Source organism: Lepisosteus platostomus, chromosome 7 (assembly GCF_059453375.1).
Source record: "Lepisosteus platostomus isolate fLepPlt1 chromosome 7, fLepPlt1.hap1, whole genome shotgun sequence".
NCBI classification, from domain to species: domain Eukaryota; kingdom Metazoa; phylum Chordata; class Actinopteri; order Semionotiformes; family Lepisosteidae; genus Lepisosteus; species Lepisosteus platostomus.
The window spans coordinates 39452167-39466936 of record NC_142617.1 but is presented as its reverse complement, the minus strand read 5'-3'; the positions used below and the strand labels follow the sequence as shown (position 1 = coordinate 39466936).

At 44.0% G+C, this 14770-nt stretch overlaps 2 protein-coding genes across 4 annotated transcripts; both read left to right on the top strand.

The window, feature by feature from the left end:
- The first annotated feature begins 2797 nt into the window (after positions 1 to 2797).
- irf6 (interferon regulatory factor 6) lies at positions 2798 to 11294 on the top strand. Its single transcript, XM_088640201.1, has 7 exons — positions 2798 to 2974; positions 3999 to 4194; positions 5292 to 5387; positions 5988 to 6137; positions 7130 to 7522; positions 8335 to 8453; positions 10158 to 11294. Exons 1-7 carry the CDS (start codon positions 2801 to 2803, stop codon positions 10386 to 10388), a joined length of 1359 nt encoding a protein of 452 aa, XP_088496327.1. The 5' UTR covers positions 2798 to 2800; the 3' UTR covers positions 10389 to 11294.
- Positions 11295 to 12351: 1057 nt separating this feature from the next.
- On the top strand, positions 12352 to 14764 carry c7h1orf74 (chromosome 7 C1orf74 homolog). 3 transcript variants are annotated; one of them, XM_088640203.1, is made up of 2 exons: positions 12352 to 12443; positions 13005 to 14764. In XM_088640203.1, exon 2 carries the CDS (start codon positions 13159 to 13161, stop codon positions 13936 to 13938), a length of 780 nt encoding a protein of 259 aa, XP_088496329.1. In that variant the 5' UTR covers positions 12352 to 12443; positions 13005 to 13158; the 3' UTR covers positions 13939 to 14764. The 3 variants fall into 3 exon arrangements, with proteins under 3 accessions (XP_088496329.1, XP_088496330.1, XP_088496328.1); XM_088640204.1 differs by having other exon boundaries at positions 12430 to 12452; XM_088640202.1 differs by having other exon boundaries at positions 12436 to 12527.
- The last annotated feature ends 6 nt before the right edge of the window (positions 14765 to 14770 follow it).

Genomic DNA, 14770 nt, shown 5'->3' with positions numbered 1-14770 from the left:
TCAAGGTCAGAGCTGTTTTCAACAGGACCTACTGGGCTTTAAAAGATAAGCTGTCTCTGTTGCCCAGGTCAAACATGACATTGATATTTTTAGCCTGGAAGACATAGAATTAATAATTTCCAGGACACTTTGCTGAAATGTTTGCACAGCTTTTGCTCAAGGGCAAATGAAATGTTGCACCTTGGTTTTCTGACTGAGCTGTAAGGGTTTAGTGGTGCTGATTTAGAACTACCGACACTGATCTGAAGTAGGAGGAGTAGTGATGAAATGGATATTTGTTTGCCCTCAAAAACACATCAGTAAAAATTAATGCACTTGAGTTGACTTGGGGCTTCTAAAAATAAGGGTGAATTTGGCAGAGGTGATGAGCAGTTGTAAAAACATCCTCTTGGGTTCTTAATTCTGTGGTGTTCTTACTTGTGTGAATATACGTGTGACAAAGTTTTGAAACAATTACAATTCTTCTTTAGTCTTCCCGCAGTCCAAGAGCATCGGCAGGTTTATTGGCTCCTGGGAAAACTGGCCCTAGGCGTGAGTGTGTGCGTGTCTGTGTGTCTGCCCTGCATGGACTGGCGTCCCTGTCCAGGGTGTACCCTGCCTTGTGTCTGCTGTTTCTCGGGATAGGCTCTGGCAGCGCCCGACCCCGAATTGGAAAGAGTGGTTAGAAATGGGATGGATTGATAATTCCTCTTTAGAAAATAAGAAAGGTTGCAAACAGCATCTCCCACTATATACTATAAGGATGCCAGGGGGACACGATCAGAATTTAAGGAAAGTGCTAGGCCCAATCCCCTCTACTCCACAAAAAATAAAAGTTTCTAAGTGAGAGATGAGAGAATCAGCTTTAACTAATGTTGAAGTTCTTTGTTCCAGACACCCACGACCCTTAGTGTAAAGAAGTACTTTCAAATTTTATTCCTATGTGAAGTGTGCATGCATTTTAGGTTGCCTACCATTGTATTTGCAAGGCTTGTCTGGTTATTGCAGGTGTGGCACATTCATAACACTGCAACTCGGCAGGAAGAAAGGGACCCTTTCACTTGTGGTTTTGTCATGAGTGCGAAATGTGTCGGAGATTTGAGGGCGGTCGCCTGTTTGAGTCCACGCCGTGTGAACTGACAGGACTTGGCTGAGACCCAGACTTGAGACCGAGACTTGTGTCGCAAACGGGAAGTGTCCACCTATTAAGCAGTCAGAAAGGGGATCATGCTTAGTATTTGCACCTGTTGAAGCTGTTAATCCTCTAAAATGCCAGGGCTCCTACTCATACACTAGCAAGAGAGGGGCAAACCCAGCACAACCATTATGGTAAAAGGCCATTTCATGTCTGGCCAGCATGGCAGCTGGAAGAGGGTCTGTCCGAGTGTTAACACCAATCTAATAACACCAGGATGTCTTATATCTCCTCCTGAGTTCAGGTGGGGGATCTGCTGGTGTGACAAGGTTTGCATTGGGCACCTCTGATCAGAAACAAATATAAAAAGTGTGCTTGTGGTGTGATGTGAAGGGCATTAAAAGAAAAGGACTTCAGAACGCTGATCACCCAATCAAATTTCTCATTCGATTTATGCTTATATGTTTTTAGAAGTATACAACATACAGTTTTCAATATCAATTAAAAGGTTTTGTTTAGCCATCATTTTGATAAGCCGATCTTTCATGACTGTAATATGCTCAAGTGACTGTTACAAAATCTCTCTTTTACCTAATTAGTGAAGAGAGTTGATTGGACATGGATGATGAGTTGATTTAGTCTCTTGACTGTCATGTCTGTTAGTTATCCAGAGAGAAAAACACAGAACGGAACTAATAAGCCACATATATCCACATTTATTTAGTTACTTTTGATGCTCGGTATATAATCACAAATACACTGTATTTATATAAACAAGTGAAGTATCAGATTCCAGATTAACCAAGCACAAGCTCAACATCATGTTCTCCTTTAATGGGTGGATTAAATGAAATTCACTAGGAAAAACAACACCCAAGAATGAAGTGTAATGAAAGGATAAGGAAAGTGTTTTAGGCAATATTTGGCTCAACCCGCTTGGCTGAGGGCTGACCTCCTGGCCACAGGATGAGGAGGCTGGGACTATTGTTCCCTCTAAGCTGTGGTTAGGAAATTGAACTGCGCACAAAAAATTCAATTAAAAAAATGATAATAATAAAACAAACACAGTCGTCAATTGAAAAATGCTAAATTGATCACGAGACTGGCTGCGAGAGGCCCAACTTAGCTGTGTGCATTATTATTGCCGCTAGATAATCTACATCTATGCTCTCGTAGTCTCGTACCTCACTGCTCATACTCGCTCGACACTCAGTCTCTATGACAGGGCTCGTTGAGTGGCTGTCCCGGTCTTTTGGATCTCTGTGCTTCTATGAGAATGACTATATTAACAAAAAATAATTTCAGGTTCACAATTTTACATAAACTCAATCTAAGTTTTTTTCACTTGGGGAAAAAATGTGGACAATTTGAAATTTTTGCGCACACCAGCCATTAAAAATGAGAGGAAACATTGGGTGGGACCCCCATCCAGAAGCAGGAGTTACCAATAGGTTGTTGCAGAGGTGGAGATGGGATGCAAAACGATATATGTGAGGATGAGAAAAAGGTAATATACAGTATTCATAATGTTTAGATGAAGAAATGACTTCAGGATTGATTGCAGATTGCTGGTAGCTTAGTCTGATTGGTCCCTCTCAAATTTTTGTTATAAACACCGTTAAATCTTGGGTTATCTGAAGATGGGGAGCTAATCTGAGGCTCGGTTTTCTTTATGTGCTGCAGGTCATGGCGGCACACCCCCGGCGTGTCCGGTTGAAGCCGTGGCTGGTGTCCCAAGTGGACAGCGGGAAATACCCAGGCCTGGTGTGGCTGGACAGGGAGGCCAAACGCTTTCAGATCCCCTGGAAACACGCCACGCGCCACTCGCCCCAGCACGAGGAGGAGAACACCATCTTCAAGGTATCGCGGTCTCTGCCTCTGACTCGGACACTCCTAAAGCACAGTTCTTTTGTGCTAGAAGTTGAAATTTTAAATAAAGCAATCCCAATTTAATCTCCTGCATTTTTGTTGTTTTCATGGGAAAACAAAATTATTATTTTCATAGAAGACTGCTGGGATCATTTTGAATAATTGCATAAGGAGGATAACTTTACCTAAAGTGAGGTCGACTTGATGAATTCTTCCTGGGACTGGTTTTGTTTGTGTATTCAAGTTTCAGAATTGTGTTTCTCTGACACACGCTAAGTTTTAAAGCTATTTTCCTGGCTTTTTGTGCTGTAAACAGGGCTCAGTTCTCCATTCCAGACTCTGATGTGATGCTAGTTAGGCCAGCTGTTTTTCCATTTTTATAATTTGACAGTGATCAAATTTCCATAATAAAATACCAGCCTTGCAATATAGTAGGTTGTAATATTTTTGCTTGTTTAAACTTGTTTAACACTACAAAAGGTTCAACCAAATAGCAGTTTAAAGCATGTTCTTTATCTTTTAAAACTGATAAGATCATAAGAGCATACTTTAAGTTAGATTACAAATGACAGGAGGCCATTCGACCCATTGAGCCCATTTGTCTGTGAGTAGCTGACTAACTGTTGGATTGATCCATGTTTGGGTAGCTTGTTCCACACCCCCACAACCCTCTGGGTAAAGACATGCCTCCTGTTCTTAGTTTTAAATGCTCTGACAAATTAATTCACACACATGCACATGCATGTAACAGCTAATTAATAGTTAGCACTTTAAATGGAAAAGCTCTCTTACGATCAGACTAGAAAGGCAGTTCTCTGGTGTTATGGTCAGCTTAACCGAAACATTCTACTTGAGAAGGTGAGGGCTTTCTTACATTATTTTGGGCACAGCAAAAAGTCTAGCTTCTATGATTGTTACATGATAATGGCTGATAATTGTATCGATTGTGAAACCTCACTAGTACCAATTGTGCCCCCCTGTCCCCCCCGGGGTGAATGCTGTGTCCTGTGTGCAGGCGTGGGCTGTGGAGACGGGGAAGTTCCAGGAGGGGGTCGACGAGCCCGACCCCGCCAAGTGGAAAGCCCAGCTGCGCTGCGCCCTCAACAAGAGTCGCGAGTTCAACCTTATCTATGACGGCACCAAGGAGGTGCCCATGAACCCGCTCAAGATCTACGACGTGTGTGACATCCCCCAGCCCCTCAGCAACCCAGGTGCGTGCTCAATCGCACACGTGGCGCTGGGGGACACGTACGTGAACTGTCCCCATTGAGAGCCTGACATCAGAGGATCAGAGCGATCTGATTCTAGGACCTCTTCCAGCAGTTTCCCAAGGTGATCCCAAGGAAATAGGCTTCAGCAACATCCATTTTTTTACGGAAACCTGCAACTCTGTGTGTAAATAAGCACCTCCTATTTTAACTCCTAAATGGATGGGCTTAGCCATTACCATGTTCCTGCCATGTCCCACCGTCATCGCCAAGACTACTGTGAATATGACACAGTGGAGTTATTGAGCCACTAGTGGCCTTTTCAAACATCTCTGGTTGGCATCTCTGTAATGGGGTATTTTGTTAGACTGAAAGCCCATAGGTGAGGGTTCTGCTCTTCCTACTGTCTTGATTGGAACTGCAGGCAGGCTGAGGAGGCCTGCATCTAAAGAGATAGGGCAGGGATTCCCAGCTGCCATCCTCGGGGACTGGAACCCAACAGATGTTCTGTGCAAAAAAAACACTTGAAATCTTTAAACAGTGTAAGGCTGGATACAGGGTACATTAGACTAGTTAATCTTTAACTGGGTCAGTTTAATCCTTGTTGAAGAGGTATGCTTGTTTATAACTGTAGGAAACGTATAAATCCTACTTGATTTTTAACACTGAGGCTGGGAGTTGGTATTCCTTGATCTAGGAGTTTGGGAAGGGATGCTACTGACAAGTATAGTCTTTAAAACGGCAGAAAGTAGGAATGCAATGGGGCTGCACATTAAGAGACAATCTTTAAACATTGTTGTCAGGGTGATGGTCCTCCCATCTCATACGATAATTGAAACATTATTTTAGTTTATGATGCTGAGTTTAAGGTCTTAAAAGAAAATGTTTTCATAGACAACACTGTTAATTCAACATCCAGAATTAGCTTCTAAAACATAAGTTATGCATCTGTTTCACGTAAGTATATCACTATTTCTTTCTTCCTCAGTATAGAGGAAATTTAGGAAAAGAGGTTATTAAAAGCATATTTCAATAGGTCCTGATTGCTTCCGCCACAAAGTCGGGTTACTGTGAGTTTTGAGCATGCGTGGGTGTTGCAGGGTCGACAGGCTCCGTTCCCTGGGAGGAGAATGATGGTGAGCCTGAGGAAGACGAGGAGGAATCTCTGGAGCCCATTCCTTATCTCCAGATGAACGGTGAGAGACCAGAGGCCCACTCTTAACCTCCACTGCCCAGCTTCATTAGCGTTGGCATCACTCACTTTCGCACAATATTCTGAATTAGACCTCCAGCCACTCCATAGAACCGTGCAATGACCGAGTAAGGCGAGCTTGTTCAAATGTAGAGTACAAAAATCTAGACAAGCATCCAATTGGGTGATTAAGATAAGGAGTTTTGGTTAGGAAAATTAGCACAACCGCGTGCTAATAACGTCATGATCCTGCTAACTCAAATCTGAGTGTATGTTTTAGTAAAAGGCACTGTTATGTCACTGTAAAAGAAGCCTCTACCATATCCTTGATCAGATCTAATTTATAGGTGCATTAATGAAGATTATAATTTTATTATACGCACTATCACTTTGGTTCCCTGAACTCACTTCTTTTGATCCTAAAATTTTGTTTCTATCCATTTGCTGTTCTCTTAGTTTTTTTTGCTAAAAATTGTATATCCTTTGTGTCATGAAAGAATTAGATCTTTAAAAATGCTGGATGACTCGGCTACAGAGCAACATTTACGTCACAGATCTGGTCTTGTGTTTTAAGCGAAACAGAGTAATTTTCTCCCTCTTCCAGGATCCGTCTCCCCTATCCAGCCCCCCAGCTGCCCTCCTCCTGCTCCTGAGGTGTGGCCCAAGGAGGAGCCCACTGACTTCGAGATGCGTGCCTCCCCGCTCCCTGAAACCATGTTCACTTCGCCAGAAATGTGGATCAGCTCCTTACCCAGTGAGTACGGCATTGCGGGTCTTCATGCTGGCTGGGTTAGCGCTGACCCTTTGCACCTTCTGCCTTACCCCTCAGTCAGCGCAGAGAGTGAGAAGGCAAGACAGAGACACTTATCTTTCCGCTTGTGATGGTGTGAGCAAGACACAGCAAGTAGAAGAGCAACAGATTACTCTGGGTTATGTTAAAGGAAAAAGGTGGAATGATAAAAAAAATACCATCTGAGATGGTGCTGAAAACAAAATCGGTCTCCTATAATAGGTTTTTCTGTTGTGCTTGGCCTGACTTTTATTTTGTTTCGCTTAGCAGTTGTGATGAGGATATAGGTAGATCATAGCCCTTCTCATTTGCCTATCTGAGCTGCTGGACCTGTGCCCAGCGTCTATCCGACTCCACAGAGGGTCAGAGCTGTCTGAGCCTAGCACTGCCCTCCACTGTGCAAAGGTGGAGCTGCGGCCCTCTTGGTGGAGGAAAACAGCACTCAGTCTAGCCAGCTTGCCTTGGAACAAACATTTGTATGACTCCCATACGAAATCGGAAAACGCATGTAGAGACTCTTGGGTTTTGACTTCAGTTCCTTTTTTGATATCTAGGCTCTGAAGTATTGCATCTACTACTTAGACTGTGAAAATGGACACATTGAAGAATACAGAGAGGTGTGCCAACAGTTGTCCTAAGATTCTGTGAATGTAGGGATTCAATTTGGGCTTGGATTAAAGCCATCGTGTTTTTGTACAGTTGTAAATATTTAGAACTTGGATGAAGATGTGAAATCAGGGCTGTCTGTCAAACCCCTTTTAGAAAGTTTGTAAAGGTCTTGAGGTGTGAACTGTGAAGGATAATGTAAGAAGCCAGACTCTGATGACACTTCAGCTCTCCTTTTGAATATTCTGATTGGGATTTAAACGGAAGAGTTTATAGATGATGTAAAAAGCTAGCGTTCTGATTGGCTGCATTAACCCACTAACTCTTCTGTGTCTTGTGCACTCCTGCAGTGACAGATCTGGAGGTTCAGTTCCAGTACCGCGGTAAGGAGGTTTGTCCACCTATGACGGTCAGTAACCCCCAAGGCTGCCGGTTGTTCTATGGTGACCTCGGCCCCATGGTGAACCAGGAGGAGCTGTTCGGGCCAATCAGCCTGGAGCAAGTGCGTTTCCCCTCCACCGAGAACATCACCAACGAGAAGCAGCGGCTCTTCACCAACCGCCTGCTGGACGTCATGGACCGCGGCCTCATCCTGGAGGTCAGCGGACACGACATCTACGCCGTGCGGCTGTGCCAGTGCAAGGTCTACTGGTCGGGACCTTGCGCCAGCAGCCCCACCACGCCCAACCTCATCGAGAGGCAGAGGAAGGTTAAACTGTTCTGCTTGGAGACTTTCCTCAGCGGTAAGGAGGCACCTCCCTGTCTCTCAGTGTGCGACTTTGTCCCCACTCTCCACGTCCATTCCCTTTCTTCCTGTTTGTCAGCCGGTCTGTTGTTCTGGGCATCCCCAGCTCCCCACTTTTTGTGACTGCTTTCTGCCTGCATCTGTCTGCAAGTGACTTGGCGTTGCTTCCAAGCAGATTTCCAAGGACATTGCTGCTCAGATACTCGTCCAAAGGATGGCAACAAAGTTAATTCTCGGGCCTTAAATGAATGCCTCACAGGCAGCTGAAAGGAATTAAGTCTAACTAAGAAGACTATGAGGGGACCTGACTGAAGCGTTCAGAATCCTTCAAGGCATTGACAAAGTCTACCCAGTGGACTTCTCAGAAACAACACTGAGATAGGAATCTGAGAAGTAGAAGTTCTATGTGGAAAGTAGAAACTATGGGGAGGTTTGTTTGCTTGGATCTATCATCTACTAGGAACAGAACGAACTATGTGGGCTCAATGGCTTTTTCATGTTTGTAACTTTTGTTGTTGTGCACAAGTTAATTTAAGATGAAAGGAAGACCTTAAGATAAAAACAAATAACACCATTTGTGGAGTTTAAAGGACAAAAGATCTTCCTGCTGCCGGCTCTGGGTCTTTCTGTGTGTCCATATGTTTGCCTCTGTCAGTCTTCTCTCTGTCTCTTGTGCTCTGACTGCTCTTTCTTCTGACTCGCTGCCCCACTTTCAGGTCTAGTCTCTGGCTGTGCTTTGTCTCCTTCCCTTGCTCAGTAAGTCTGCAGCTGTGGCAGGGTGGAAAGTCTGACAGCTGGCTGTGTTTGCAGGCGTGATCGCCCATCAGAAGGGCCAGGCAGACCGGCCCCCACAGTTTGAGATCCACCTGTGTTTCGGGGAGGAATGGCCAGATGGCAGGCCTCGGGAGAGGAAGCTCATTATGGTGCAGGTAGGTGAGGAGGGACTTCTACAGCTTGAGGTGAACTTAACTGAAAGTGAATGATTTCACTGTTATTCAGCTGCACTACCTGCATGCTTTGCATAGTGAACAAGGGATGATTGTAAACTTCTTTCTCTGGGTTTCATTCCTTTGTTAGCACTTTGCTTGCAACTAATCTTTATCTAACAAGGAAGTCTCACTCTGCTTGAGATGCCTTTTGTGAGGTAGACCTGGAGGGGGATAGAGTAGGGGGCATCTTTTACCTTCATTAATGTAGGGAGATGTCTTTCAGTGTGGATTCCACTGCCTGTGTCTTCAGTTTTGCCATGACATGCAGGTTCAGTACACACACTGGATCAAAGATCTGATTTTAAGCTAATCTGTAGCCCTGCTGAGATGAAATTTCGCTAGCTAGCCTCTTTCTCCTTCTCTCAGATTGTGTGACAGAAGTAAGTCTGCATTTCCGATACAATAAAAAATTGATATATTTGACCGACAGCCTTCTGTCGTTACATTCTCTCAGACCATTGGGCACTGTCTCATTTACCGTCTGTATGTATTTGAGAGAATGGGTTTAATCTCCCAGTGACTTCCGTGGTACATATCAGTAGAATATCAACTGACTACCTGTTGTTTTACATTGAGGGTAGTCAGGAATCTATTCTTTCTTAATGAAATTGCACCCCCTGTTTGTCTAGAGCAGTAGTTCGTATCCTGGGGTGCACACACTCCCAAGGGGTGTGAGATGTCCTAGGTGTGTTTGGAAGGAAAATCGTTGAAAACACAAGTAAAGTATAGGCACATAGGTACCGCTACACCAGTACCTCTTTTAACTAATGTTCTTTTTATGAGAATTCGACACTGCGAAGCACGTGAATTGCTACCCACATTTCGAATAATGAAAGCCAACTTCGAAACTACGACAAAGCGATGTGAAGAAAATTTTAAAAACCTATGCAAAAAGGTAGAGGGTGAAGAGGAAGACATCATTTCTTGTTTTTGCAGCACATTCCACTAGCTAGTGTGGATGAGAGCTCGCACAGAGCCTAGGGAGTGTGTGATACAGTTCACCGGGTCTTGCGTTGTTTGCCGTTGTACGAGTTCTTTCTTTTTGTGTCAGAAAATTGGTGGTTTAGACTATCCTCGAACTTCAAAGGCATTAAGTAAATGAAAACTGTGAATGTGTGTGTAATTGCACAAAAAGCAAATGAAGTGGTTACAGTATATACTATAATCATATAATACTCAGGTTTGATTAATGATGTCTAACTAGTTAAGCAGTGTTTTTTATTTCTAAAAACATAAACCAAAGTATGAATGTTAGTTATTATTGGTTATTTTCTTATCATTTTGTGGTAAAAAAGTAAAAGTAGGGGTGACATTTTAGGGATTGTAACTGTCCTTTTGGAAAGGGGTTTCTGGGAACAAATTGCGTTCATAAAAGGAGGTACGAGTGTACTTTTTTTTTAAACCTTGGCATTTTAGAGGTAAAATCATTTCTTGGGAATTAATCAGAAAAAACAGTTATCTCAGTTATGCCTAATTTTACTTAACAATGAAAATAAATATATTTCTATCCCTTTCATACTTAAGTTAAGATGTATCTTATGTTTAAAGAACTGAGCTGTGTTGATGATTTTTGGTAAGAAGCAGTGCTGGCTGCAGTAAAGCTGTAGTGGCTGCAGGGCCTGACTGCGCTGTGCTGCTCCACAGGTGATTCCTGTGGTGGCCAGGATGATCTATGAGATGTTCTCGGGGGACTTCACCCGCTCTTTCGACAGCGGCAGCGTGCGTCTGCAGATCTCCACCCCCGACATCAAGGACAACATCGTGACGCACCTGAAGCAGCTGTACCGTCTCCTGCAGACGCACCAGGGCCACGAAGCCTGGCTCCTCCAGCCCGGCGGCAGTCTGCACCTCCCCCAAGCACTACAGGCACAGTAACCTGCGGGCGGACCCCCGGTCGTGTAGGTCACCTCCTTCCAACACAAAGAGACGGACCTACTAGCGTGCAGCCGTTCGGACGGCCCGTCTGCGCTGGCCGACAGCTTTCCTGGAGCCACGCACTGCTTGGGAAGATTCCTGTGCTCCGGACTGCTGTCTCTGTCCACAAACAGAGCCCACATTAGGAACTCGGGCTTCTGACTGCACGCAGACTGACAGACCGTTACACAGACAGTTTCCATGAGACGTTGGACTTCCGATATTTAGAAGGATCCGTTTTTCAAGAAACATTTAAATTGATTCTTTTAAAAGCTGGTTCAGGAGAGTTTCTCGTTCCCAATGTGAAACCCAAAAGGGACTGGTGTTGAACATTTAGCCATCTTCATGACACGACATCTAAGATGGGGGGGTCCTCTTTCTTTAGCTTTTAAAAAATGTGCTTAACTTGTAAGATGTAGCTTTGTGTGCAGCTTTCCCCCTGAGCAAGGGGATTAGTCAGCTTCTTTTCACTCGCTAGGCAAGGGTAAGTCAAGATAGAGCAAGTTTAACCTAATTCTCCTCCTTAGAGTTTTTTTTAAACCGTCACCCAACCAATGTTTATGATGTGAATCTGCAGGAGGGGGAGCCTTCTGGTGGTTTTTATTTACTGATTTTAATAACATTTCCATCCGTGTCATAAAAATGTTTCACAATAACGCTGTCAATTCTGTCAGTAGTTGCCATTGTAGACAAAGACATGGATGTGAAATGGTTTCTCTGGGGATTAATCATACTATAGCATGCTGCTGTGACCTTGACTCTGTCAGCCTGTTTCATTCTTTCTTTTTTGTGGTATGTGATGTAATATATATGAGCAGACCTTTTTTTAAAGTTAAGAGAAACTCTTCAATAAATATTTTAACTAGTTGTAATGGATTCGTCATTTCTAGGATTCACACAAAAGTTCTTATGACTTTATATTTCATAGGTCTTCGGCTTCTAATCCACCCACTCAGTGCCATGTGTGGCACAATGGAAGTGTTTGGAATTTTAGTGTTGATCTCAGAATCATTTTATTGTTCACAGAAACTGCAGCTTCATCAGATAGACCTTCCTGTATACTGTATATAGATATGCTCACAAAAAAGCTGGAAGAGATTCTTGGATGAATTGGATACCCGAACCCAGACAACGTGGGCCAAATCTGCTGCTTTCATTTGCATCCTGCTTATGTTCTCCAAATGCATGTTTAAAAGTAATGCACAAAACAAGTACGTCCAGCTCTGTGGTGTGGTTAGTAATCTGAAAAACATCATATTAATGTATAGGAACATGAAGCACAACAGAGTTTCCATCTTCCTGACCGATCTTGTCTGATCTCACGAGCTAAGCAAGGCTGTACTTGGTCAATAGTGAGGCAGGAGACATCCAGGGAAAAAACAGGTTGCTGTTGTAATTGATATTGGTTGAACAGGAGGTGGTGCCCTTCCCCCAGCACCAGTATTTCTGCTCCAGTAGGGTGATTGGTAACACTGCTGTAGATGAGATGTTAAAATAAGGTCTCGGTTGCTTGGTGATCAGTCCAGACACTGTTCGTAAGAGCAAGGATGTCAACCACAGTGTCCTGGCTGAATTCCACTCTGCACAATCAGCCTTCTTAAAACCCCCCTTAACTCAGGGTGTGAAGCAATTTTTCACATCCCATCTGGATTTTTTGTGTAGTGGGGCTGCTGGTGTAGTATTTTACTCAGCTGGGTGCTTCACTTCAGTAGTGAATGAAGATCCTTAGGGATGTTATTACAATACAATTCATCACAATAATGTAAAAGCATTACAATTAATTGTACATTTCAACGGTTAGATTATTTTTACAGGATTTCTTTGTATATTTAATATTTATTTTTATATTTATAATTTAGAAGAATATCTATTTTTGTCTTCAGTTTAAGGACATCTTTAAATATGCGGTAAAACATCCGCTCCACTAGGCGGCGGAGTAGATCTAAGCAAGCATAGTTGCGTTGTTCTGAGTCGTCGCTGAAATATTTTCTTTGGCGTTTGGCTGTACGCTGTCAGGTAAAGAAGGTAGTAAAGGTTTTAAAAAGGCAATAGGAAATAAAGGATCTGGTAGTACAATCGAAAGCAATAATCATACTTGGGGCATGAAGTTCTGTACAAAAATCAGATCATAAAGTACTTTTTTAAACGTTATTTAGAGATATATAATTAGCTATATATATGCTTTAGCAGGGTAGAAAGAACACGTTTCCGAAATAGGTTTTAAATATTAATTTAAACCTGGCAATAATTCAAAATCGAGGCATACTTTTATGATTATGTAATGTTTAAGGAATTCATTAAAAGTGCTTCATTCAGTCTTATTGCCTCGCGAATAGTTCTTGGGAGCTCCTAGTAAAATTATGACCATGGGCTCGCTGCTGCCTCTCAGTGAAACTCTCTTCACTGATATCGGTCTGTTTTCTGATGGTGCATCCCTTGCTGAGCAAGGCGAAACCCTGCACAGTTGTGCCCGTGTTCTGCCTGCGCTTTGTAGAACTGATGCCTGCAGATTTTTCGAAGGTTATACATACTGTACGTTATTACTAAAGTTACAGACTATTTTTCTGTCATCCTCAGTATTCTTCCTGCCGCCGAAGAAGACCTGCGGATTCCGAGGAATGAAACAGAGAGATAAAAAAAGAACAGAAACGGAACAGGTCGATTTTTTCTGTTAAGGGACTAGCGGTGGTGTCAGACTGCAGGGGTTTCACGTCTCCGCCGGTCTCTGGTGATGTCAGCGAGAGTCGCCCCCGAATTCCTTATTGAAGTGGCTCAACAGTGCCTCGGTTCCGGTACGAGAAAGAAACAGCGTTTACGTCCCTCTGCATGCCTGAGCCTCGCTGCGCAGGTCCTGGCGGTGGACGTTGGGTTGAGACCCTCTTTCCTTTACGATGCCAACACAGCGGGACCCGAGCAGCTTCGACTTTACCTAAGCAAGCTGCGCGAAGCTGGGTTTTTAAGCCACGTGTTGAACGTCCTGGCGGTCGATGGGAACGTTGTGATTGTCAAGGTAGACCTGACAGTCCTGCACATGGAGGAGCTGCTATTGAAAAACACCGTCGCTGTCATAGATGTGTCCCAGTCCCGGGCCCGGCCTGCCTTAGCTGGTCCTGAAAGCAGGGTGAGGGAGTTAACACAGACGGTGGTAGATGATTTCAAAGTGGGCACACTGGTCGAATGGGCACATTCCCCTTGGAACTTCTGCACCCTTTTCGGAGTCCTTCTGGGCTTCCCGGCCACCTACTGGTTCGACCAAGAGAGAAGCTTTGAGAACTGCCTGAGTATGACCCCGCTGCGGGTCACCACGGTCTGTGCTCGGTGCCGAGCGATAGCCAAGGACTTCAGAGTCCAGCTCTGCTCCTTCAGCATCCCGGAAATCCTTACGTCAGCCACTCGGGCCGTGATGGACAACTGGACTGGCAAGATGCTGGACCGGTTCAGCCGGCAGGCTGCTTTTACAGACCTCCATATCTCTAGCAAGACAGTCAGATTGCCATCAGTCACACTCTAGGAGAGAGCACGCTGTGTAATCACGCAGTGGGGGGCCAGCTTAGGTCTCGGAGAGCTTTTTTGGGTAATACGGGCCCCTAATTGACTGATGAAAGGACTTGATTAGTGGCATATTTTCCAGAGTCCTGTTGCACTAAGCTGCACACCAGGTGATAATATAATCAAAACTGCCTCTTACTCAGCTCAAGGATTAAACCTGTCCCGGGATGTGCTTCACTACAGGAGCAAATAGCAGTCAAACGTTGCGTGTGCAAACAGTTACTGAGCCAAATTGCCAAAAACTATTGTTTGCTCTAGGCGTTTAGCAACTGATTTATGGGCTTTTGTATAATTGAATGATTAATTTCCTGGGAGATATGGGGGCGCACACCTTTTGTTGGTAAATTGTCTTCTTAAGTGTTTAAGTGTCTGAAGTATCCTAGCCTTTTGGTTTCATTGGGTTTCATATCAACAGGTGATTTAGATCTCTTCACTTAAATAGAAGCATTCAGTCTTTGCAGAATGGTCACAGTAGTCCAGCTCAGCTTTAATTGATCCAATTTAACCCTCTTCCCAAAGTCTTGTGAGGTTGATCTGGAGAGAACTAAAAAAATGTGCTGGACTACTGTCACTGCGGACCGGACTTGTTGGTTACACACCTTCCAGCACTGTGTGGCACAAATCCACACCAAGGTGCTCTGTGGGGTTGGAAGCTGATTGTCACTCATGAATTCCTGTAAGGAAAAAGGGTTAATGTGCGACTTTGTTTGTAGCAATAAAGTTTGCTGGGCTACAGAAGGAGTGCATGGTCAAGCTCAAAACGCTGAGCCCATCAAAAAAGCAAGGGACCACTG

Coding starts and splice junctions, on each gene's coding strand:
- irf6 (XM_088640201.1), top strand. CDS start 2,801: ATGGCGGCACACCCCCGGCGTGTCCGGTTGAAGCCGTGGCTGGTGTCC. Junction 7,523..8,334: donor CTTGGAGACTTTCCTCAGCG/GTAAGGAGGCAC, acceptor CTGTGTTTGCAG/GCGTGATCGCCCATCAGAAG. Junction 8,454..10,157: donor GGAAGCTCATTATGGTGCAG/GTAGGTGAGGAG, acceptor GCTGCTCCACAG/GTGATTCCTGTGGTGGCCAG.
- c7h1orf74 (XM_088640203.1), top strand. CDS start 13,159: ATGTCAGCGAGAGTCGCCCCCGAATTCCTTATTGAAGTGGCTCAACAG.